The sequence below is a fragment of the Hylaeus anthracinus genome, unplaced genomic scaffold (assembly GCF_026225885.1).
Source record: "Hylaeus anthracinus isolate JK02 unplaced genomic scaffold, UHH_iyHylAnth1.0_haploid 2, whole genome shotgun sequence".
NCBI classification, from domain to species: Eukaryota; Metazoa; Arthropoda; class Insecta; order Hymenoptera; family Colletidae; genus Hylaeus; species Hylaeus anthracinus.
In genome coordinates this window covers 3,443,740-3,467,835 of record NW_026534838.1, presented here as the reverse complement: position 1 = coordinate 3,467,835, position 24,096 = coordinate 3,443,740, and the positions used below count along the sequence as shown (strand labels likewise).

Below are 24,096 nucleotides of genomic sequence, written 5' to 3'. Positions count from 1 at the left end.
TTTGCTCAGGAATGATCAATTGGAATTTACCAATTTATCAATTAGCCTCTCTTTAGTTCAAAAGATAGGTTTGTTGTTTAGTTCAAAAGAAACCGTTTGCTTATATGCTCATGGAGGAGACATCGCGAAATGTGTTCCGAATTTTTCAATTAGCTTTCTTTCAGATATAAAGAAGGGAATGTAGATCAATCTTGAAAAGTAGTAGGGAGCGACTCTCTTTCGTTCCCAGGAAATAAATTAATAAATATATCTAAATTTCGATTGACTAGTGTCAATCATTCAAGCGTTGGAGGTATCGTATGAGTGGTGTTGTGGCACAGTCGATAAAGTCTGAGGTTGTGAAGTCTATACATGTATTGGTATGACTGGGTTGGATTCCGGTAGAAGTATGAATTATTTTTTTTACATTTTCTTCTGTTTTTATCATGTTTTATTACGAAAACTACCTTCGTATATTGTAAGATTATTTTTGTAAGTATCTTTCAATTTTTATGTTTTTTTTTTTATTGGGAAGGAGTTTATGTAATGGGTGTGTGCAATGTTTGTTTGAAATAATTTAAGTGTTACTTATAGACTATAATGACGTAAGTTTTTATAAAAGTTTGTAGAAACTCTTTTCACATCTTGATTCTTTTTCAATGGAATAAAAAACATAAAAATTGCACGATATCTTATAAAATTAATCTTAATATATAGAAAGGTAGAATTCATGCCAGAACATGATAAAAACCGAAAGGAATGTAAAAAAAAATAGTTACTCCTACCGGGATCGAACCCAGTCCAGAGCAAGATATTGATTTGGCAACCTTTTATTAAATGATATATTTATTGTTTTGTAAGAGTACAGTATTGAGGACAGAAGGCTACAATAAATATTCAACAAAAGCCTAAAGGGTAAGGTAAGGTAAGTTATGAGTATATATGTATGTCTGGGTTCTACCAGCGCTCGCATATAGTTAGTCTTGGATTTGGCATTATAAGTAGCGAGTATCAATTGACTAGACATTTTTACAACGGGAAAAAGTTTTTACACAAAAACAAAAAAAAACCCGCGTTAACGTATCGTTGTCAGAACTTGAAGGTATAGTTAGGAGCTAATTATAAGTTATATACTATATACATATGTACAGAGTGATTTGGCAACCTCAGACTTTATCGACTGTGCCCACACCACTCCTACGATACCTCCAACGCTTGAATGATTGACACTAGTCAATCGAAATTTAGATATATTTATTAATTTATTTCCTGGGAACGAAAGAGAGTCGCTCCCTACTACTTTTCAAGATTGATCTACATTCCCTTCTTTATATCTGAAAGAAAGCTAATTGAAAAATTCGGAACACATTTCGCGATGTCTCCTCCATGAACGTATAAACAAGCGGTTCTATCTTTTGAACTAATGAGGGGCAAACGAAAATTCCACTTGAGCAAACGTGAGCAAACGATGACGAAACAGAATCAAACAGAAAAATTTCAAATTTCGAAAAAGGTGGGGCCAGCTTCACACTTTGCAAAAGTTTGAATCGCGTGTAGCTTTTGAACTAAAGAGAGGCAAACGAAAATTCCACTTAAGCAAACGTGAGCAAACGATGAGCAAACGTATGGAAAAAGAAAATTTTGAGTTTTTCATATAGGTGGGACACCGTTTCGGTGTCGATTAAACCGTAGAGATTTTAAGCGAGAAGAGAACAATGACTGGCATACTAAAGGGCAAACGACGTATATGCAAAGGGTTGCAAGAATGGCAATTTGCCAAAGCATCGGCGATACATGAGTATGTTGTAAGAATCATCTATGTTTGGTGATCGAGACGTTCAATTCGCTGCCAATGTTTACATGACTCCTGCATTGTTTTAATACTCTTTGCGGTATCTCCTCATCTATTAGGGTCCGCTGAGCCCCCTCTAGCTCGGCTACCTCGGGGTTGCTGTACTATATACAAACACCGCTACAGCCCCTGAGGGTTACAAGCGCGTGGAACGTGTAACACGTGACGGTAAGAAATTTTGATGGTATATTTGCGGAATTCAGTGTGTATACAACATAGACAAATGTCGGTGTCGATGTAAACATTGTCGACGAATTTAAGTTACGTATATAAGATGAACTGAAGCGAAGGGAACAAAACTTTAGAGTAACTTTAGAGTACTGAGTGGAATTATTGAAATATTCGTAATAAGGATCAGAGACAGGTAAAATGAATTGTACGTAAAATAATTGTCTTCGTCTTCCGAGGCACAAGAGGCTGATGACAGTGGTCTTGTTCACCGTCAGTGAATCGGTGTCGATGTAAACATTCTCGGCGAAACGATCGTTGGGGATCTCACATTAACCCGAACTAAATAAGCAGAACGTAGAAACAGGGAAACCTACTATTGTTCTTTCAAGGTGACGCGGTGGACTAGAAGCATTTATCGTTTGTCGGATACATTCCATAGCGAGTTAAGAATTTCTTTAGATATTATATTGGGATATAGATATTATATTAAGGATATTATATTGGGTTGTCCGGAAAGTTCTTGTCGATTTTTGGTAGGTGGTACAGGTCTGAATATATCGAAATGGTTGAAAACGAATAACATGTATACATCCCTTAAAAAGTGGAACGGTTGTGAAACAAAATGGCACCTATGTAATTCAATAAATACATGTATATATATTATATGCCTTTGAATTTTTCTTAGAAATTGACACGAACTTTCCGGACAACCTAATAAATATAATCCCATTAAGAATATCTTAATCTTGATATCTAAAAAAATATGACCTTCCTGACACATTTTATTCTATCGCAAGAAACACACCAATAAGTAAAGCGCGAAGGAAGCTTTGCTATAGAGTTAAAAGAGAGATTTTAAGCGAGAAGAGAACAATGACTGGCATACTAAAGGGCAAACGACGTATATGCAAAGGGTTGCAAGAATGGCAATTTGCCAAAGCATCGGCGATACATGAGTATGTTGTAAGAATCATTTATGTTTGGTGATCGAGTAACTGCCTGGAATCCTGACGAGCAGTACGTTTTGCGAAATGAATGTAATAGCAGAGTTGGATCATGGATTATGTCATCTGGCTTGTACGAATTATCTGGAGCCGTTTCTACTCAGACTCCGAGCCCATCTTGAGAGTCATGCTCCATATGAAATCATCTCGGAAGGCTTTCTTGCGTTCACTTTTCGAAAAGAATCACCTCAGCATGAATCGGCTCGTTACCGTCTACTAACTTGACATTCTCGAACTCTTTCCCTTCAATTGTTCTCCGAAGGACTTTCTATTTTTACTTCTCCATTGCGTGAACTGTATTTTATCTTTCAAAAACTAAATCATTCCTTTCAGTTTGATCCTCGATAAATATCCTATTATAAATATATATGAAATTACCATCACTAGTAATTATCGAGTACTCGCTCGACCATTTTAACGAACTATAATATAGCCGTTTAATCGAACCGACGAGTTTTATAGATCATTAGAGGCTTTATGCCACATTTTGCATAGCAAAATGTCTCATATACATTGAACTGTCCTCGGTTGAATTATTACTTTATTTCACGACTAATAATAGTCGCATCGGATTTTGTAACGCAGGTGTAATACGTTACATCACCGACTTATTTGTATTTTATTGCCTTCGGAGCTGCTATGCATTCGTCCGTTATTTTTTTTTCTATCGATTTCAGATGCGGATGAAGAAATTACGTGTAATTTTCTTCTACTGAAAGGAGAAGAGTGTCTTACGTTAAACTTTCGAGACAGGGGCTTGGAAACTGTACAGCCAAGAATTGTAATAATCGCAATTCCAATGCTTTTCCACTAATTATCTCTCGTCTCTGGCAAGGAACCCAGCATGCAGTTAACGTGTAATAAACATAGCGTGTTTACTAAACACACACTTCTGGTGAACGATGATACGATGGTATGCGACACCTTCGTTCTCCGCCATTAACCTCCGATCTTCAAAACTTTTGGATCCAGGGATTCCCAACTGGAATTCTTTCTTTGTTTAACTTCAATTTCGACATATTTCGAAGAAATTGCGATATGGCTATCGCTCAGCCAACATAAAATTTGATCGATAGAAGATGTAACTTTTGTCTTCGTAATAATTTGTTATATTATATAACAGAGGGTAGAAGCAAATATGTTTGACGCGTAGATGCGTTGGATGAGTTCTCCAGCTCATCCTTTATCTTCTGCCTCCACTCGTTCAATCATTTGCCAGCCTATTTCTTCATTCACCTTTCATTCGTATTACAAGTTATAATAGTAATTGGTTCAGCACATCCTAGCACCGGATGAGATTGAAATCTTCGGCCGGGAATTTTCCTATATTTTCAAACGTTTCCAACACAGAAATTCAAAACAAATTTCGCAAACACTTCCTCCCTTACAGGCACGCGTAATGAAGTGTAATTAAACAACTGTATATATCTTCTAGCATTTCCCGTGACTTGAAATCAGCCACACGTTAGATTTACAAACACACACACACACATATATATATATACGTATATGTAATATATATATATGTAGTATATGTAATAATACGTATATGTAAATATATTTTCTATCTTTAATATATATATATTCAACATAAAGTTATATATATATATATATATATATATATATATATATATATATATATTCAACTATACAAATTAAAGATAGAAAATATATTTACATATACGTATTTCTAAGGAGGTTCCCAATTGCAAAACTGGAGGAGTGAATCCCCATTCGAGGATCCTTTACAGAGATGCTTTTCTTTCTTGCTAATGGAAAAATTCCAAAATCCTGTAGGACTTTTCTCGATCGTTGACACCTGGAGATTAGGGGATTCCCCGTGGAGCCAGTTGCAAAACTGGAGAAGAGTGGCAGAGACCTCCCATCCGGGTGAATCCCCGGGCTCTTTCCATTCGAGGATACCCCAATCACGTGCGTGGATCCAATTAAAATTTAAAGGTGTATTTCAGTCATCAACGGGATACATCTACCCATGATGCATCACCGAGTGAAGGGAAGATGCGCTCCTCTCCACCTCCCACACCCACGGACGGTCATTCTAATACGCTGGTTAATACGTGGATATGCAGCACTGAGGATAAACTGTAACAAAGGGTCCAGCATGGTATATAAACTCTGCCGTGGATCATCTTCTCAGTTCACTCAGCGTCTTCAGTCATAACAGCAATATGAATTACCACCAGGTAGGCTATCCTCCGGCTTATGGCTCCTACTAACCACTGTGGTGGCGCGTTCGTCCTCGGTAGTTTCGTTCTAGACTGAAAACATTTTTTGGAATCTTTTTGGTTCAGATTTGAAATTTCATAAACTAAATTAGTTCTAGCGTGGTGTTTCCATTTAAAGTGATTAAAAATTGTCAACTAGGATATTTTGAACTAGTAAACACCTTGAACTTCGCACAGAAGTCAGAACTTAATAATAATTTAATAAACAATGTTTGCGATTGACAATCATTGTTTCTTATTATTTTACGCTCTCTTCTTTGTTTACATTAAACGGTCACGGACAAACAAATAAGTTAAACAATTTGGCGCATTTTTAATTAGAAAATGAATCTAACTGTTATGTCTGAAAAGTTCAAACATTAGCCGCTATATATTCTCGAAATATATCCTGTAATAATCCCCAGAGGGATGCATGCGCCATCTTAAACTGCTCGGCAATCATCCTCGATTGTAGCAACACGTTAATTTCGCCACACACAAATTACGTTCAGCGAATCATTGGTATGCTTCAAGCTTTCTATTTCACTTGGCATAATCATTCTCTATGACTCTTTTCGTTACCTACGCTAACGACGTTTCAATGACGAAATCAAACAAGAAACGTAATCATCGTAAAATCAAAGTAGAGACGAAACGAGACCACTGTCATCAGCTTCTTGTGCCTCGTAAGATGAAGACCGTACAATTGATTTTACCTGTCTCTGATCGTTATTACGAATACTTTAATAATTCCACTCGGTACTCTAAAGTTACTCTAAAGTTTTGTTCCCTTCTCTTCAGTTCATCTCATTGTGTGGTCCTGTTCGCCACTTCATCGTCCTGTTTAATCTTCTATTATTCTGCGTGGAATCATTTTGTTGATCCTGTTCCAGTTAACGGAAGTGCTGTTGGTGCTAACGTGTCTCAGCAGTAATGCGCTTGCTGGACTGTTGCCGGGTGGTGGTGGTGGTACCAGTGGAGGTGGTTACCAGTACAACAGACCAGGAGGAGGTGGATTCGGCGCTCCAGGTGGATTCTCTGGGGATGTAGGAGCCGGCAGAGGTGGTGATTTCGCTGGAGGCTTCAGGGGGAGGCCGACGGGAACGTACGGACCTCCAGGCGGCGGCGGCGGCGACGGTGGTGGCTTCGGAGGACGTCCCGCTTCATCCTATGGAGCTCCTGGACAATTTGGTAGCGGCGGTGGAGGATACCAAGACGGAGGATACCAAGGTGGTGGCTTCGGAGGCTTTGGTCGCGACAATGGAAGGGTAACTACAATCGAGTCGCAAAAACATTGGAATACTTTCTTAGATTTGTCACAATTGTCTTATGTTTTAGCCTCAACCATACAGCTTCCAATACGAAGTGTACGATCCTCCAAGCGGAAACGACTACTCTCAACGTGAGAGCAGCGATGGTAACGTGGTCACAGGGGAATACAGAGTTCTTTTGCCAGATTCAAGGACACAGATTGTGAAATACATGGCTGACGACGCAAATGGATACACCGCCGATGTTCAGTACGAGGGCCAGGCTCAATTTTCACGTGGAGGATCGGGAGCGTACCAAGGAGCTGGTGGTGGCTACCAAGGAGGTGCTGGAGGATACCAGGGTGGCTATCAGGGTGGTGAGTCCAGTTTTAATATTATAAAATAATAACCCCATAAGATTACATATACGGATATGTTATTCATGAATTCTTTTCTATATTACCACAGGTAGGGGTGGTGGATTCGGAGGAGATGGTAGCAGTAATCAATATCTACCACCTCGCAACAGTTACCGGAAGTAACTTGCTGAATCATGCTGCATCACCATCAAAACGCTAAATCCCCCAACTACTGGGCGACAACCTACACGGACCTCCCTCGTTTACAGCTTCTACTTTTACACAAAAACACAAACATCTACACAATAATCTTACACCACTGAGTCACATGCACATTTACATTAATAATCACCCAATGGTATTTAACTCTGTATATCTTGATTAGCATAATTTAATGTTTTATATGTATACATTACTCTGTACATGGTAACTTTATATATTTGTGTACGTATTTATGCGAGCTTGTAGTAAAACACAAAGGAAATACATCTTTGTATTTAAATGTTCTGCTGAAATCAATTTACCTTAAAACTTCTTACAACAAATAGATCTGCACTAGACTGTAGATTTTGTAATCAACAACCACATCTTTGGTTTGAATTATTGAATAAATTGTGGTACTTGGCAATCTAATTGAGTACAAGATAATGAGGGACTCACCAAAGGAAGCTATTCAAGAGGAGGTGATTCTGTATCAAGTAGGACGACATTGTTGAAAGTTGATAAATGAAAGCCTACAGCAAACCAGGCTACAGCAGTTGTAATGTCTCCAGTTTATTTCTTTGCAGAGCTGATAACAAAATATGAACATATTTTATGCACTAGACTGTAGATTTTATAATCAACAATCACATCTTTGGTTTGAGTTATTGAATAAATTGTGATATTTGGCAATCCAATTGAGTACAAGATAATGAGGGACTCATCAAAGGAAGCTATTCAAGAGGAGGTGATTCTACATCAAGTAGGATGACATTGTTGAAAGTGGATAGATACAGACCTACAGCAAAACGGGCTACAGCAGTTGTAATGTCTCCAGTTCATTTCTTTGCAGAGCTGATAACAAAATATGAACATATTTTATAACATTTATAATCACGAACACATTTCTAATCCCGCGAAAATTGCACCTCTACGGTTGTTACAAGCGTACCACATAAAGAAAAACTAACCGCAGTTCTAACAGAAAAAGAACTAAGTTACATTGTCATAAGAGCCATCTTGCGAGCATGTTTTCAATTGCTTAGAAATTATCATCAGTGGTTGTGTTACCGACGAAGAAAGGTGTTTTGAATAATATTCGGGGGAAGCACAAAAAGATTTTCTTTGTCGTGCAACAAGTGAGTGAGCAAGATTTGAAACTAATTCGATCAATTATGCGTTGTTTGTTGGTGCCTGGAAGATGAAGACAATAGAGGGAAAAGTGGTGGCTTTGGGATCCCAAGGTAAGTTATATGTATACATATCAACAAACCACTTCTTTGTGCATTAATCGTATCATTCTTATAATTCACCCCTTTGGAAATGTCAAATTTTCGTTTTCTTAATGAATTTATGATTTCTTATGACTTTATCGTCGTTCGTTACCCGTAAAGCATTTTAGGTTAGTTTCTAATGTTTATATCTGCGCGTATTATTCCCTTCACATGCCCATACCCCTATTTGTTCTATTCTTTAAACAAAATTCCAAATTTCAATAGATTACAGGGGAATTCTTTGTTTTCCAGGTGTTGGGAAAACAAGTATGATCATACGCTACGTCAGGAAAGCATTCAACGAACGTGCGAATCCCACGATAGGCGCATCCTTTTTTACGTGTAAATTAAATTTGGTAAACACAAGAATAATGCTACAGGTACAATGATGGTCATTTAAAGTGTAATACGAATAGCAGTGCATAGTTAGTTCCTTCCAGATCCGAAATTAATTAAAATTATTTAATTTCAAAGAATATTAATATGTCTGTCTGAGTTTTGGACCCAGTTTCGAAGCTCTGCTGTGGTACAATAGCATGGATTTAGTTGCTTTGTTGGGTTTAGGTCTGGGACACTGCTGGCCAGGAAAGGTTCAGGTCCATGGCACCGATGTACTATAGAAATGCCAATGCAGCCATGTTGGTGTTTGACTTAACGCAGTATAACACATTCACAGCAATGAAAGGTTGGGTGGCAGAGCTTCGCAGAAATGTGGAGGAGACTATGGTGTTGGCAGTAATAGGGAATAAGTCTGATCTGATAAATGAGCGGCAAGTTGATAGTGAGGAGGGTAGAGTCTATGCAACAAAAATTGGTGCCAGTTACCATGAAACATCTGTTAGAGATGATGAAGGTATTGAAAGTGTTTTTTTGGATATTGGCATGGGTCTGCTTAAGCTATCTTCCAATGAAAGAGAGGCTACATCCATTAGGGTATACGAGTCAACAAGCTCCGATATGAGTGGTATGGACCCATGCTGTACACCCCTAGAGGAAAGTCCTCAGAACCTCAGTATTGCTCACGGGATACAAGAGAGAATACACACCTGCTGCTAGTCTTTTCTATTTTGTTTATGGCTCAAATATAGTCTAGTGTCAGAAGCAAGTATACTTCATTTGTATTGTTTGAAGATACTAACAAAAGCACTTCAAAACTAAACTAATTCCACTCTTGCCTAAAAATTTACGATTATGTAGTTACATTCTTCTGACACTAATCCTTTTGTCAAGTGGGATTCCACATAAAAATGTACTAAAATGAGAAGTCATTCTTATCGCAAGAAAATAGATGTCGCTTGTAACGATAACAACGACAATGTCTTCCATACATGATTTCTATATAAATATAGAGCTCATTCCAAACATACTCTTTTCTTGTGTATTTAATATTTCTACTGTTTTTAATAAAAGTGAAAAACAATCTGTGAGTGATGCTCCTTAGGTATAACGTTTGTTACCTTTCCAAAAATAGAAAATAAGTTTAGAACATATTACATTTTATTAAAGGCTTTTGCAGTGCTATGTCGAGCGAGTCCCAAGATAAATTTTCGATGTTATTTTATTATTAGTATTCTGAGAATACTACATATCTTCTTTTCAATTAATTATAGGAAACGTTAGATTTCTGCTAATTACTAGAAAAAACGCTCGTGATATTTTATAAGTAGCAGAGTTCTGTATTCGTAAGTATGAATAGGATAATCATGAGATGAGTCATCCTCTCTTTGGGCCTGGCATCACGAACCGTGACGCGTCCCAGCTTTGTTTATGTTTGACTTATCTCGTTTTTGTTACGTAAGTGTTCCTTTAGTAAACCTACTTAGGCCAATAGCGGTTCGAAGTAACGAGGGTCTGATGCGTTTGTTCAAATGTCGTGCCGATATCGGGGAATCCCGTGATGAAAAACGGAACAATAATAAACATTCTAGACAATGATCTTTAATAATCACCAAATGGAATAATAATAGAACATTCCGAGTTATAATTTTTGCACACATTATAATACATTTCATACTGTACTTAAATTATTAAGAACTCCAAAAATAGGAATGCTAATTTTTGATTTACTTATGAAAGCGGGAATATCGAATAGTTATTTCTGCGAATGGGACACCATGTTTAATTACCTATAGAACTATGTATTCGTTACAGAACTATGCTTAACATTGCGAGATACCGATTACGCAAAGCCTTGAGGTCTTCTGTTCCGTTCCGAGCATCGTACACAGGTGTACTGTGTGCGAGTAAGCTAATTAAGCTCGTTCATTCTGCAGGAGCAGCCACTGCGGAAGAAACGAGATTGCACCAGTGGGTGACTTTGTATTGAATGCGTGCGAGAAGAAAGGCACGCGCTATGCGAATACCATCAACTGTTTACACACCACCAAATAGAAGTACAATGTACACAAACATGAACTCCAAGGAGTTCCCTTATGTTTACAAGTGGGTGTAACACTACGTTCCTTGCAAAGGAAGAAGGAGAGGCAAACAGAGTCTATTCTAACGTAATGCTCGCTTTAGAGAGCTCTCTGCGTTTTGTTTACGAGAGCAGACAGTTAGTCGGTATCCTCGGTCAAGTCCAGGTCGTCAAACATGCGGTGAACCACAAAGTATTCGAACGCTATCGAATGAACGTTTCGACAGTTGAAAATATGTGAATCATATGTTCATTTCACCTGCAATTTGTAATACGACTCGCATTTATTAAGCTTTTCATTTGAGAGCGTCCGAACACTTGTGGCTCATTGTATGTGCAAACCTCGCGCGATTTCCGTTGGTTTGAACCAAGGTCGTTTCTCGAGTCTTTGCGCGTACAATCATGCGAGCTTTTGAAACAACAGCTTGTGGTATTTTGTACAGTTAACTCTGTATAGATATTGTTGTCGATATGGCAAATTTCGGATTGGACACCGTTGTTAACGACGTGAAAAAGTTGATCGACATTTTAAACAGTTAGAATTGTCTACGCTATACGTGAAACTATCTGTAAGATGATCGGACGAAGATGTAACAAGAGACCTTTGCCAGTCGTGTTTCACGTTCTTAATATTCTTCAACAATGTTTACTATTGCCCGGTCTCATGATCGATAATCGCATAGCAGTCGTTGCCAATGGTAAAATTTAAAGAGGAACGAACCACCCTCGAAACATTAAAGTATTAAGATATACACCGTATATACAGGGTGTCCCAAAAATGTTGGAGTTCCTTGAAAGGAGTGTTTCGGGAGGTGATTTGAAACAACTTTTTCCTTTGCGAAAATATCGGATGGGGCTTCTTCGTTAAGCAGATATTAACAAAAAACCCCGACCAATCAGAACGCGCGTATACCGTTGGAGCGGCCGCGGTAGCGAAGGCTACGAGCTAGGTGGCCGCGTCAATGTCCTTCGTGCACGTCGAGTCACTTGTTCGCGTACGAGCGCGGCCACCTAGCTCGTAGCCTTCGCTACCGCGGCCGCTCCAACGGTATACGCGCGCTCTGATTGGTCGGGGTTTTTTGTTAATATCTGCTTAACGAAGCCCCATCCGACATTTTCGCAAAGGAAAAAGTTGTTTCAAATCACCTCCCGAAACACTCCTTTCAAGGAACTCCAACATTTTTGGGACACCCTGTATAACTTACAAACGGTGATAACACATTACTGATAAAACGTAAAACAAAGAAGAAATCGATTTTTCCAAACTGCTAGACTAGAAACCCCTTAAACTCTGTAAAAGAATTTCTCAGAAAGTATGTTTTCATCTTAGATTGTTATACGAGGATATCGGTCGGTTCTAAATTGTCCGAGGCGGATATCGTGTCTCAACTCGAAGTCGCAGGTTTATCGGAATGCGAGAAGCAATGTTCGAAGAACGAACCAATTTGCAATTCCTTCGCGTTTGGGTAAGAAAAACTGTCCGCTGGGTAGATTGTAAATATAATATTACAGTTCGAGAAATAAACTTTCGGATAACTTGTTGATTAACTTGTTGCTTTTTGTGGATTCGATTTGATGTTAGCGTTGGGCTAAAGGGCAACGGTACCTGCGCCATCAGCACTCGAGTACCGATGCTGGAAGATTTAGTAGCTCATCCTGATTACGACGTCTACTTAAAGAAACAAGGCCCACCGTGGTGCGACGACTATCCATATAACAACGGCTTTCAGCAAGAGAATGAAAGTCATTTAACGAAACAAGAGAAATCGAATAAAAATGGCCACGTTGTACTCGTCGGTGACCTTTCTTCGGAATCGATCAAGGAAGTGTCACAGCCACTTCACACGCAATCCCTTCCGAGGTAATATCGTGTGGAATTTGTGATGATTCATTTACGAATGCGTGTTCGAAAATATTAGGTCGTCCTAAAAGTTCGTGCCATTTAGACTTCTATTTCTCAAATTAATATGTAAAACATACTCTTAAGTGTCACAAGAAAAGATAATCTGTCTCATTTCACAATAGTTTCTCACCTCTCTCAGATAGTCATTATACCGTTACTAGAAAATTTCTGTGGTTTTTTATTAAATTTCGACACAGTTTTCGGCACGAACTTATGGGACGATCTAATAAATGAAAAATTAAGGATATATTTAATTAAACCTATTTGATAATCGATAAAAGGATACGTCTTTGAAATGTTAAGAAGCAGATACAGTACGACGAGTTACGGGCTCGTTGGTATCTACGATCGGTTTGTCGATCATGACGGACGTTTTCTTTCCGGTGACGACAACCATAGAGTCTTGGACATCCTCGCAAATAGAAATCAAAAGCCAGCATCGAGCAATCCTTTAGGTGAGTTACAAGCCTTCGTGCGTGTCCACGTCCACGGTAATCTTCTGTGTAACAAGATAGGAGAAAACTGTACACCTAGAACACTAAACAAAAATGTATAATGCAGCGGACTGATAAAAGAAACGCCTGATTTTTCTATTCAACAGAAGGTGTTCATCGTGAATCCTTTGGAAATCCATCTCATCCACGACTAACAGGAATAGAGAAAACAAAGAATCACCTGAACGAGTTCTATTTTTCTGCCTCCCCTCCATTTTCATCGACTCAATTCAACACACACAATCATCCAGCACCTGCCAAGATTGTTCAAGAAAGAGTATTGAACAGACACGACAAAACAGTCGATACAAAAATTAGATATGTTCCTCATACTAGCGGGATTACCAGAATACGCCATGACGAAGACGCGAAGGTTCCGAAAAGTGAAAATGTTACGTTAAAAACTCAGCAGAAGTTTGAATGGAATAAATCTCCCCTAACATTAGACTGTAAGTATTAAACATTGAAATAATCAAATAAAAACAGTAAAATTTAGCATATTATAAGTGTATTTCTATGTTTATCCTTCACTGTGATTTATTCCAATCAGTGGACATTTATCAAGTAAAACAAACAGACAAAAAAAAAAAATGGAAGGAAAACTGTTTTCGCGATGAATCACGCGATTTATGCGCCTCCCGCGAGTGAGAGTTTGTTCATTATATTGTACATTAGGGAAAGAACGGCATTGACACGAATCACAACACGGTGATAACATCTAGAACGAGACAAAATGGCCATTATTCTACTCTTGTCGCGATTATCATTCTTCCGATAAACGTTCAGACGTTAATTCGACGTCGATATTTCTGTAATACACGATCATTCACTGAGGACGAGTTACGGCGACGGTATATGCAACCACGAAGGACTGGCTAGCTGAAATAATTGCCATGTCCTTGACGAATCTACAAGGACATGAGCAATGGAGCTTGTTCGACTTTAAAATCGCATTCGTTTCGTTGCGGGTATAATCAGACTCTTGGAAGCAAAGAAGATAATATTTGTTGCAAAGGAGAACAGATGAGAATGTTAGAAATTAGAGAGAAAAAAGATTAGAACAGTTCACTGAACATAGATTATTTGCAAATAAAAGATTATAAATCTTAATAAATAAAGATGGAGCAATTAAAGAAGAGAACACTAAGATTTCGTTCATTCATAAAGCTAATTTTACGTAAGATAGTTAAATAAATTTCTTTCATTTTTTCAATAATGAATTTAGTGTCCCCGCAGTTTGTACACGATCGTTAAGGGGGGAATCCCTCCTTTGACGCGCGAATATCTCCCACTAGTTCCACAAGAGCGTTCACTTGTCTATAAAATCACGCTGGTCTGTAATTTCGCCATTACCTTTTGTACATGCATTGCAATTTCCACCTTGTGCTCTCACACGTATTTATTCCCCTTAAAGTGCCGGTTCTATACAAGTACTCGCCAGTATGTGAAACATGTGTGTTGACAAACCCCCAGGAGGTCATGACACCTCCGATATGATACCTTCGAAAATATTATAATTGTTTGTTTGTCTGGTGGATAACGAAAATTAGTGAAAATGTTGGAGAAATTGTTGTTAAGGACTCTGGTGCTTTTGCTAATATTTCTTCCCCTAATTCCAAGTTCAACAATGATATCAAGGAGTAAGTTCATTGGTGAATGAAGTGAGAAAGAATCATCTATCTGTTTTTCCCTTGACGTTTTTACTTCCATTTGTATATACATATTCAAACAGCGAGTATATTTTTAAATGTCTAGTTCCTATCTGTCATCGGAAAATGCAACCTGGAATGAAGACGATGGAACTGCACGTACAACGTGCCATAAACTGTGACAACTTGCACGACTGTCGTCGAACATGTGACTACGAGAAGACTTTCGACTGCAAAGGTTTTAACTATAGGTGAGGGAAGCAAATATTTTCATTGATGTCTCATTGATACTTATTTCCAATTTACAGAAGTGGATCGGGTGGTTCAACCGGCGTGTGTGAACTAACAGCAACGCCATACTATCGCATGAATGTTGACAGAGATTTTTTGATGGATCCTAGATACGATTACTATGAAAGGAATAGAAACTGTCCGCCTTCTACATGGGCCACTACACAATGGACAGATCAGCCTAGAGTTTATGATCAAAATCGGCAAGGTGGTTCATGGTCACGGTTGGACCACAAAAGTACCAACGAAGATCTTCCAGGCCCACCAAACTATCCGGAAAGCTATCCAACTAACCAGGAATTCCCTGGCAGATTCCCTGGCGAAAATGTTCAAAACTGGAATGGGCCTATTTGGCAGAATCCAGAGTTGCATTATCCTGGTCCTATTTACGACAATTCTGTCCACGATGCTCCCATCAACTACAACAAAGAATTTTCGAACGAAAGACCTTCAATTTTTCCAAAGCATCGACCCGAAGATCGATCGGAACCGCAGGATTTCAATATCCCACGGGAAACCGATCAGATTTATGGAAAATTTCATAATTATGGTAGCGCGTTTGGATATAACGATAATTTTGTACCGACAGCGAAAGAAATTCCTTACGAAGAACATCAAAAATCGCCAAGAGCACAGAAATGTTCCGTTAGATCCGCAGCGGGGTCAAAACTAAGTAGGAGCGTGTTGCGTAAAACTTGTCTGGCGCGTGATTTGATGCAGTGCGAAGATCTTTGTGTCAATGAATCAGCTTTTTCTTGTGGAAGTTTCGCTTATAGGTATATAGATCGAAGAACAGGATGCTTCTTCTGTCTTATTTTCTATTGAATTAAGCTGACCAACCGCTCTCACTTCGTATTCTCTTTTTATGCAGATACAATGTGTTGAATACCAACCCTACGGACAACTGTTTACTGAGCGATCTTCCTCACCAAGATTTAAACTTTTACACGGATCTCGAGCCTGATCGCGATTACGACAGCTATGTGATCATTCAAGATACCAAGGTTTGTCTCTCAAAGAAAGCAACGAATCAGTACCCAGAGGAAGAGTGTTTCTCTAGGGTCAGAAGCGGATTTGGTATACCTGCAGATGTCACAAAGAAGTCGATGCATGTCGACGACTTAGGAGAGTGTCAGTTTGCATGTACTATGTCGCAAGAGTTTGTCTGCAGAAGTTTTGTCTTCAAATATGGAATGGAAGAGTATAACGATCATGTGCACGGACATGGTCAAGATCGTGCCTCGACCAATTGTTTCTTGAGCGATTGGCCACCTGGAGATATAAACCCCACCAATATGCCTGACATGGATGGAGCGGAATTATATGAAAGAAGCAGCTTCTCCTACGGCTGCGAAGCATACCCTGTACCCTTAGCCATCCCTGATGTAGCTACGCCGCACGACAGGCTACCCAATCAGTTACAAATGGATGAACTTTGCTACTCGCAACATTACAGGCCATGCAAACTAATGGCCCACGCAATAATGTCCTCGACAAGAGCGGACAGCAAATCCGAGTGCCGTCAAAAGTGCTCCACGATGAGGAACACGGGTGCCATACCACCCTGCATGTCTTTCAATTATATGTAAGCATCATTCTTTTTACTGCAATTGAATTTTATATTTATTAACATTTTTAAAGTCTTCCATTGTCTATAGGATCGCTAGCGATAATACCCGAGATAACTGTATGCTGAGCGAAATACCGATACGAGATCTGAGGCCAAATGTTGACTACATCCAGGATGACGATCATTTACTATACGCCTGGAGAGATCTTGATCCTTATTGCGCATCAGTCCCAGAAGAACACAATCAACCATTTCCTCCCGCGCAAGATCATCATACTCATGGTGTATTCGACGACGGAACTCATCCTCTAGAATCAGATTTCCATCCTCCTTTTCCAACCAGAAATAAATTCAGGCCTGGGAATAACGAGGATCATCAGATCGATAACGTTGCCGGCTCTCGCCCTGTTTCAGATGGTTTTGAACAGGGATTTGACTTCTTGTACCGTAAGTAAAAATGATAGTATATAACTTATTTAAAATAGATGACTGAATTTTTTGTTTCCTTTTACACCAACTAGCAAGAAGAGAATTGTCCACTTTCCAACATTATACAGTAAATGGTCACCCTTGCAAGAATGGCACAGTTTGTCAACGCAATGAGGTTGTTGATTTCTGGTCCTGCGAAACCGAAGGAAGTGAATATGGTAGCTGGGATTATTGTTGCAACCCTAACCATAAATGTGGCTTTTCACATGGATATCATTATCCATGGTAAGATATTCTAAGTCATTACATATATTATGAACCAGTTTCAAGTATCAATAATCCATATTTTGTAGGTGTTATGTGGGCTCTAATGAAGATCAATGGAGGCCTTGTAGCGAAAAATATTACCCCTATTATTTATCCAAGGATCATGCAACGTACGGACAATCATCGGCGCGCCATTGGCCAATTATGTATCTTCACAAAACGTTGCCACCAAACTGCACCATCAACCCTAACAGTCAGAGTTTAAGTCAAAATCACAGACTCGTTGTGAGAGCTAATGGAAGTTAAAAAAGATGAATATTTTGATATTTATACCATAAGCGTATTAATAATAGCATCCTAATAAACAGAACTAACCAATTTCCTCCTGAACAGAAACGATCAAATATCTTATTACTATTACAGTAACAAATAAAACTCTACAACCAAACTGATTATGTTTTTTCCTGCTATATAATATGATTCCTATTTTCCAACAAATTTTAGTAATTCAACCAGATTCAATTCTTTATATTTAAGGTATTTTCTGATTCTTACAAAAGTTACAGTTGGTTACAGTGTATTACAGTGCTACCAATAGTATCTGTTGTTTACACCAACTCCATCTTTAGATTGAACGAACAATAGTTACATTTATTGACAGTAAAAGAACAAAAAAAACTCGACAAACGATAAACCTACGTCAGACAATATTGATAAGATCTATTTATCTCGAAAAATTGAAATTTAAAACGAATTAAGTACAACAAATTCACAGGGTAAACATGGTTCAACAACACTCTCAACTATCACGTTTAAAGTTATGATGGAATGATTTGGTATCTAAGGACTAATGTTTCTATTATTTGTGTTAATTATCAATTGTTGTCAAGGTGGTTGAAAAGAGTCGTACTCGTACGCGATAGAGTTCTATTTCCGTACTATCGATTTTACCGGCTAAGTAGACATGCGTTTAACGGTTTAGCGTCACAATGTCAAGTGCTCCGGTCAGGAAAGTTGCTATTAAATGTTTGACGTTACACGCATTTCACTATTATGAGTGTATTATGTAATGCGGATCGGAACAGTGGATATCTGTGCTACGTTTTCTAATCGGACCACTCTATAATTTGTGATGACACTTGGAACATGTGCCTTTTCATAACGTGAGTAACCGTTTCTTTTTCCTTTTCTCGCTTCTTGTTGTTTAATATTTACTTTAAAAGTAATGTACTTATAAATTACTGCTTAGTAAAATAATGAATGTAACTCTGTTTCTGTTTTTGGAATAAACTAAAGTTTGTTTGCATTTCATATGACACGTGAAATGTCAATACAGAATTTACTGTAATACATTGCACAATCATAGCTTCAAAAATCAATAAAATTTGTACATGTATTTGATGAAGAACCAAACATTTGTTTAACGTACACGCATCCCATGGGAAAACAAAATGGTGCCTAGGGACCCAATCAAGGGAAACCCCCTGAACGTGTTCAAAAAATCATTACTTTCAGTTAGTATAAACAAATTCTGTAAGTAATTTATCAATAATTTGTAGTAATTGAAAATGATGTAACAAACAAAATTGATTATGATAAACCAATACTCAATTTGTCAATTGAAACACACGGAAAGTTTAAATAAATGAATAAGTATTCTGAATGGTTTAATGGTACTAGCCGCGCGGTTCAATTTGTCGAGGATAAATATTTTATAACGCTTTACCTGAATGACAGTGACAACTGTATATGAAACTAAAAGTTTTCCTGCGATGTAATCACGATTAGGATGCCCCGTACTATAGAGCCACGTTTGCGGAACACGTGCATTAATCAATGCCAAGGTTATGCGCTTTCTACACTTCTTTACACCACGTAGGGGAGACTGGGGTCAACCGTAACACATTTTCTATTTTCATTCGTTTCAGCACTTTTTACATATTTTCATTCAATTTTTTTATCGGTTGATCAATTAACATTTAATGTGTAACTTTTTATCTTCTTTTTTCGCGGGGAAAATCTTCTGAAGACGATCCTGCTCTTTGGAAAATCCCAAGTTGGGAAATCCCCACGGTGTCCTTCTGCGTGCGCATTACCCTAGTATTCAAAATTGCATTTTATTTTCAGTGCCACGATTAGCATGCTGCGAGCCAAAGAAAAACAGGTGCGATCCTTCGACGAATAAATAGGATTGGAATTGATTACTAGCTACCTTCAAATATGTCTACCACTGTAATTGGTGATGTACAAGCTCTGCAAACTTTAACAGTTCACACAAGCGACGTAAACAGCGTTGATTTTGCCGGGGACTGCATATTGGTGACCGGATCAGGGTAAGAATAAAATTAAAATAATAAGTAATTATTATATGCTTGTCTCTGATGTTTTTAGAGACAAACGCGTTCGGGTCTGGCAATGGAGGGCAGGCAGTGGATACGTAGAAGCCTACTTTTCGCCTCTTTTGGGGCACAAGTATGGAGTTACATCTGTGAAAGTTAGCCCTCGGTCAACAATGCTAGCTTCTGCTAGCATAGATGGCACAACATTATTGTGGAACTTAAGAGTAGGTAAAATGATTTTATTGATTATGATTTGCTCATTGATATAGTGTTGCCTTGGATGATGTATGATGTACACATGATTCTTGTCCTTTGGCAGACAGGATCCAAAATACACACCATGGTACAAGTGAGTGGAGAAGCTGTAAGGGTCTGTAGATTTTCTCCAGATTCCACTCTACTTGTAACTGCTGGAGACAATGGCCAAGTCTGCCTTTGGGATCTAGTTCGACGAAGTCTAATAAGGTATAATTTTAATTAATTAATTAATTAATTAATTTTAATTAATTTTTTAAAATATTTGTATCGTTGCTTAGATGTTTTCAAAAGCACGACGGTGCTGTACAGAGTGTATGTTTTTCGCCGGATTCAAGTTGGTTAGTAACAACTTGCACGCTCGGCGTCTTGAAGCTATTCTCCACTGCCGATATTATGGACTCGTGTGTTTCCGACAATCAAGCAATCACTGAATTAGCCTGGGTAGATGATGCTCATGATCTGGGTGTCGTTTCTTGCGATTTTTCAACGTTTCAGGAGGTTACAAGTACGTATTGTAGGTGGTTTAGAGTGGTCGTCTCTTGACATACAAACGGATTCCAAACGATACGATACGATACATTTGTAGGTAATGAACCATTCACACAGCAATACCAACTAGTTACTTGTGGTAATGATCACTGTGTTAAACTATGGGAGGTAACTGTGATACAGGCTAAATGCGAGACTCAACCGTCCATTGTCAAGATAGATATCTGCAGAGTAATGGAGAAGCATAGTAGTGCCTTAACTTGTGTACGCTTCAATTCAAACGGATTGTACATTGTCAGCAGTGGACTCGACAAGACAGCGGTGATATGGGAAACGGTAGGATGGAAACAGATTGGCCCCCTCCGCTAAGACATATAGAGAACAAAGCCTTGGACAATTTTAATAATCTTTCAGAGTACTGGAAAAATAATGGCAACATTGTCAGGGCACAACAGATACGTAGCATGCTGTGCGTTTTCACGAGATGGAAACTTATTAGCCACTGGTAAGTGTGCAACAACTAATATTAGATTGTTAAAACAACATAGGAATCCATATCATTGTGTATACTTCTGTCGCTAATCAAGGATCCAACGACAAATCTGTTATCGTTTGGGATTTAACGGGAAGCTTGTGCCTCGATTCGGAGCTGGCTAGGCGCGATGCGCCTATGTTGTTCCTGGACGAAGAGGTAGAAACAATTTGAAAACAACTCGCAGTGGAGCATAGACAAATGTTCTGTTCCTTTCGTAGAGCATTAAACACGAACGAGACGTAATGAGAAACGCAGAGACGTCGATAAACGACGTGAGATTAATTCAAAGGCTAGAGAACCAGGCCGGCGTGATAAACAGCGTAGCCTTCCATGGAAATAATCTCATCGCTTCTGGATCTGGGTCAGTTTTATTTAAATTTTTGTCAAATGTTCAATCATTGTTCTGTCGAATTCAGGGACAAGGTGGTGCGCGTTTGGAGCATCGAGACTGATGAAGAAGAGGGCGAGATTATTATGAAATTCCAAGAGAAGCCTTACAGCCCACTGGATGGTCACACGTACAGCATAAACTACGTGGAATTTAGCCCGTGTGGTGGTATGCTTGCGTCTTGTTCTTTGGATGGTACAGCAATCATTTGGAACACCGAGGTAAAAAATACTACGTAATACTACCAACTGATTGATTGATGCGTTTGCATCAGTATTTTGATATTCTGTAGAATGGTTCTCAAGCAAAATCTTCTTTTGTCAACTCTGGATCTGGAGTCCGAGTTTGTCGATGGTCGCCAGATGGTACAAAAATTGCCACAGCTGGGGACGATGAAAGGACGACGCTGTGGGATGTGAACGATATGGCGGAACTTTGGTACAACTTTCATACTTATAAAAAAAGAGAAATATATGTGGGGAATACAGTATCCTGCTACTGATCATACTAGATTATACTATTATGCAATTGTTAAATTGTTGGAAACTACTGCAGTGTTTACAGCGGTCATTCTGATGCAGTAAACGCGATTGCTTTTACCTATGATTCCCATTACTTGGTTACTGCTTGTAATGAGGGAACCTGGAGGTTATTCGACACCACCAACTATAAGTGTTGCAGCGCGCTGATGACGTGTGAAGAAGCTCATGACTTAGGTGTTCAGGGATGTGACTTCAGCCCAACAGCTAATTTCACACTTGCTGGTAAAGTAATATAATAACACATAGCGATTTTATGTCTAGCCGTCAATCGTTTCGTGTTGCTCTGAAACCTAGGGAGAAAGTCGGATACAAGTAACGACAAGCAGTGCTATCTACTAGCGACCAGCGGTAACGACTCCTTGGTCAAGTTATGGCAAGTAACCATTTACAAGGAAACTAAAATTCTCACCGGTGGCACTGGAAGCAGCGATGGCAACACACGGTACGAAGAAAAAAAGACTTTAACTGGGCATGGTGGTAACGTGACTTGTGTCCGGTTCTCGCCGATTCAAGGCGAGATCCTAGGAAGCGTAGCTACCGATAGAACTGCCCGTATTTGGAGCGTGGTATGTAGATGTCCGATACTACTTTTTCTCCCCTTTACAAAGGAAAAATCTATCAGAAAGACATGCTGCAGGTATTTAATTCTCCTATTAATATATTCTATAATGGAGGAAATAATGTGATTTTAGTATTCTGGGACTTGCTTGTACGTACTAGAAGAACATGAAAGTTTCGCGACTACCTGTGCCTTTTCCGAAGACACGTCTCTTTTTATTACAGGTCTTAATTCATTATTATTCATAATATATACTATTCAAGACTCCCATCCCTTAGTCGAATGGTGTACAGAGAGAATTTCGAAAGTTTACGAACCCCTGGTCTAGATTGTTTCTTTGTTTCATTAAAAGTGCTTAATCCTCACGAGCAGGTGGACTGGACAAAACAATTTTAATTTGGACAATACCTCAACGATTGATATCGCAGAATGTCCTGATCGATAACTTGCGACACAAAAGGCATAAGGTACACAGCAAAGAGGAATACTACAAGCCTTTTGCACGAGGGTAGAGTGTTTAATGCGTTGTTAACGAGTGAATCGCCTGTTAGGTTGCAGACTGGAGAGTAGACGATACTTTGAAATGGCTAAACGAAATAGGACTATCGTCGTTAACGAAAAAAGCTTATACGGCCGTCCTAACTGGAAGACAATTGTTTACTTTATCGGAAGATGATCTAATCGAGCGGCTGCAAATTGAAGACGACGAAGAGGTATATTTTAAACCTAGTACAGATGTAGTCCATCATATTGTCGGTTTGCAACTCCCAATATGGTTTCAGACAGGAGAAGTGTTCAAGACCCAATTGTATTGGCTGAAACGTGAAGACAGCAACGCTCTAGAAATGCCTATAGATGACGCTGAAATACCTCACGAATTTTTATGTCCCATCACGCATGAAATTATGAAAGAACCTGTTCAATGCTCAGGTGAGGAACATAGATGAAAATTATGCTCATAAATACAATTGCATAGGACAAAGTAAACATTTGGATAATTTCAGATGGATTCACATATGAGAGAGCAGCCATTAATGAATGGTTCCTGTGTGGAAAATATACCAGTCCAATGACAAATAAATCTCTCCAAGATACTTCGTTTTCACCAAACATCGTGCTCAGGAACACAATATATACTTTCCTTCATGGAAACAGACCTCAATCTTGAATGATAATACTATTCATTGATTGTAAGGTGTAATATGAATTTTTACACAAACTCATGGAAGACTTGTTCCTTCTTACTGCTGTGCATATTCACTTTTCTATGACTGGTCACATTTTTGGCACTCTTTAAACTTGTGAAACATACAAAGAACATTACATGCACTCACACAAGACTCTGTATGAAGTATTATGAGCTCTCTTTTTAGAAATTAATGAAATCATTGACTTGGTTTTTGCTATAATTAAATGGCACAGAGAAGCTAATCTTTTGATGCGCAACAGTCACTTCAAATACAATGTATACCTTAATCCCTTTATCTTTTAGACTTTTAGACAAAGTTATAAAGCGACAAAGTAACAATTGTGAAGCGTTAAGTGTTAAAGATATTTGTAACTTTGTAAGAGGACCAAATATTAAATGTTTGTAAAACAACTTTCTCATTACAAGACCCTATCCTACACTAATAAATAAAACAAGAAATGTT

The 24,096-nt window shown here is 38.6% G+C and overlaps 3 protein-coding genes, 1 long non-coding RNA gene and 1 pseudogene across 13 annotated transcripts in view; 4 read left to right on the top strand and 1 right to left on the bottom strand.

Moving 5' to 3' along the window:
- LOC128892923 (uncharacterized) overlaps positions 1-7,968 on the bottom strand; it is a 13,368-nt gene extending 5,400 nt beyond the window's left edge. For both annotated transcript variants that reach the window (XR_008461200.1, XR_008461201.1), the window contains exons 1-2: positions 7,841-7,968; positions 7,501-7,630 (exon numbers count right to left, since the gene is read on the bottom strand). This is a non-coding gene — a long non-coding RNA (uncharacterized LOC128892923). The remainder of the gene's footprint in view (positions 1-7,500; positions 7,631-7,840) is intronic.
- Positions 5,026-7,342, top strand: LOC128892916 (pro-resilin-like; annotated as a pseudogene).
- A 120-nt stretch (positions 7,969-8,088) lies between the features above and the next one.
- Positions 8,089-9,735, top strand: LOC128892921 (ras-related protein RabJ). Of its 2 annotated transcripts, none has more exons than XM_054153574.1 (3): positions 8,089-8,285; positions 8,568-8,671; positions 8,880-9,735. In XM_054153574.1, the coding sequence occupies exons 1-3, from the start codon at positions 8,243-8,245 to the stop codon at positions 9,369-9,371; spliced, it is 639 nt and encodes a 212-aa protein (XP_054009549.1). In that variant the 5' UTR covers positions 8,089-8,242; the 3' UTR covers positions 9,372-9,735. The 2 variants fall into 2 exon arrangements, with proteins under 2 accessions (XP_054009549.1, XP_054009548.1); XM_054153573.1 differs by having other exon boundaries at positions 8,568-8,695.
- A 424-nt stretch (positions 9,736-10,159) lies between these two features.
- LOC128892909 (uncharacterized) lies at positions 10,160-17,802 on the top strand. 7 transcript variants are annotated; one of them, XM_054153553.1, is made up of 12 exons: positions 10,175-10,999; positions 11,189-11,429; positions 12,062-12,197; positions 12,314-12,592; positions 12,938-13,089; positions 13,236-13,577; positions 14,884-15,028; positions 15,086-15,844; positions 15,940-16,653; positions 16,727-17,085; positions 17,160-17,352; positions 17,421-17,801. In XM_054153553.1, the coding sequence occupies exons 2-12, from the start codon at positions 11,306-11,308 to the stop codon at positions 17,638-17,640; spliced, it is 3,423 nt and encodes a 1,140-aa protein (XP_054009528.1). In that variant the 5' UTR covers positions 10,175-10,999; positions 11,189-11,305; the 3' UTR covers positions 17,641-17,801. The 7 variants fall into 7 exon arrangements, with proteins under 7 accessions (XP_054009532.1, XP_054009531.1, XP_054009530.1 ...); XM_054153552.1 differs by having other exon boundaries at positions 11,175-11,429; XM_054153551.1 differs by having other exon boundaries at positions 10,175-11,103.
- Positions 17,803-17,998: 196 nt separating this feature from the next.
- On the top strand, positions 17,999-24,044 carry LOC128892911 (WD repeat, SAM and U-box domain-containing protein 1-like). 2 transcript variants are annotated; one of them, XM_054153558.1, is made up of 18 exons: positions 17,999-18,497; positions 19,462-19,667; positions 19,726-19,897; positions 19,993-20,138; positions 20,210-20,436; positions 20,518-20,756; positions 20,835-20,925; positions 21,008-21,111; positions 21,174-21,316; positions 21,372-21,564; positions 21,636-21,781; positions 21,899-22,107; positions 22,180-22,451; positions 22,578-22,668; positions 22,817-22,911; positions 22,996-23,157; positions 23,227-23,374; positions 23,449-24,044. In XM_054153558.1, exons 2-18 carry the CDS (start codon positions 19,555-19,557, stop codon positions 23,610-23,612), a joined length of 2,715 nt encoding a protein of 904 aa, XP_054009533.1. In that variant the 5' UTR covers positions 17,999-18,497; positions 19,462-19,554; the 3' UTR covers positions 23,613-24,044. The 2 variants fall into 2 exon arrangements, with proteins under 2 accessions (XP_054009533.1, XP_054009536.1); XM_054153561.1 differs by lacking the exons at positions 17,999-18,497; positions 19,462-19,667 and having other exon boundaries at positions 19,763-19,901.
- Positions 24,045-24,096: the final 52 nt, after the last annotated feature.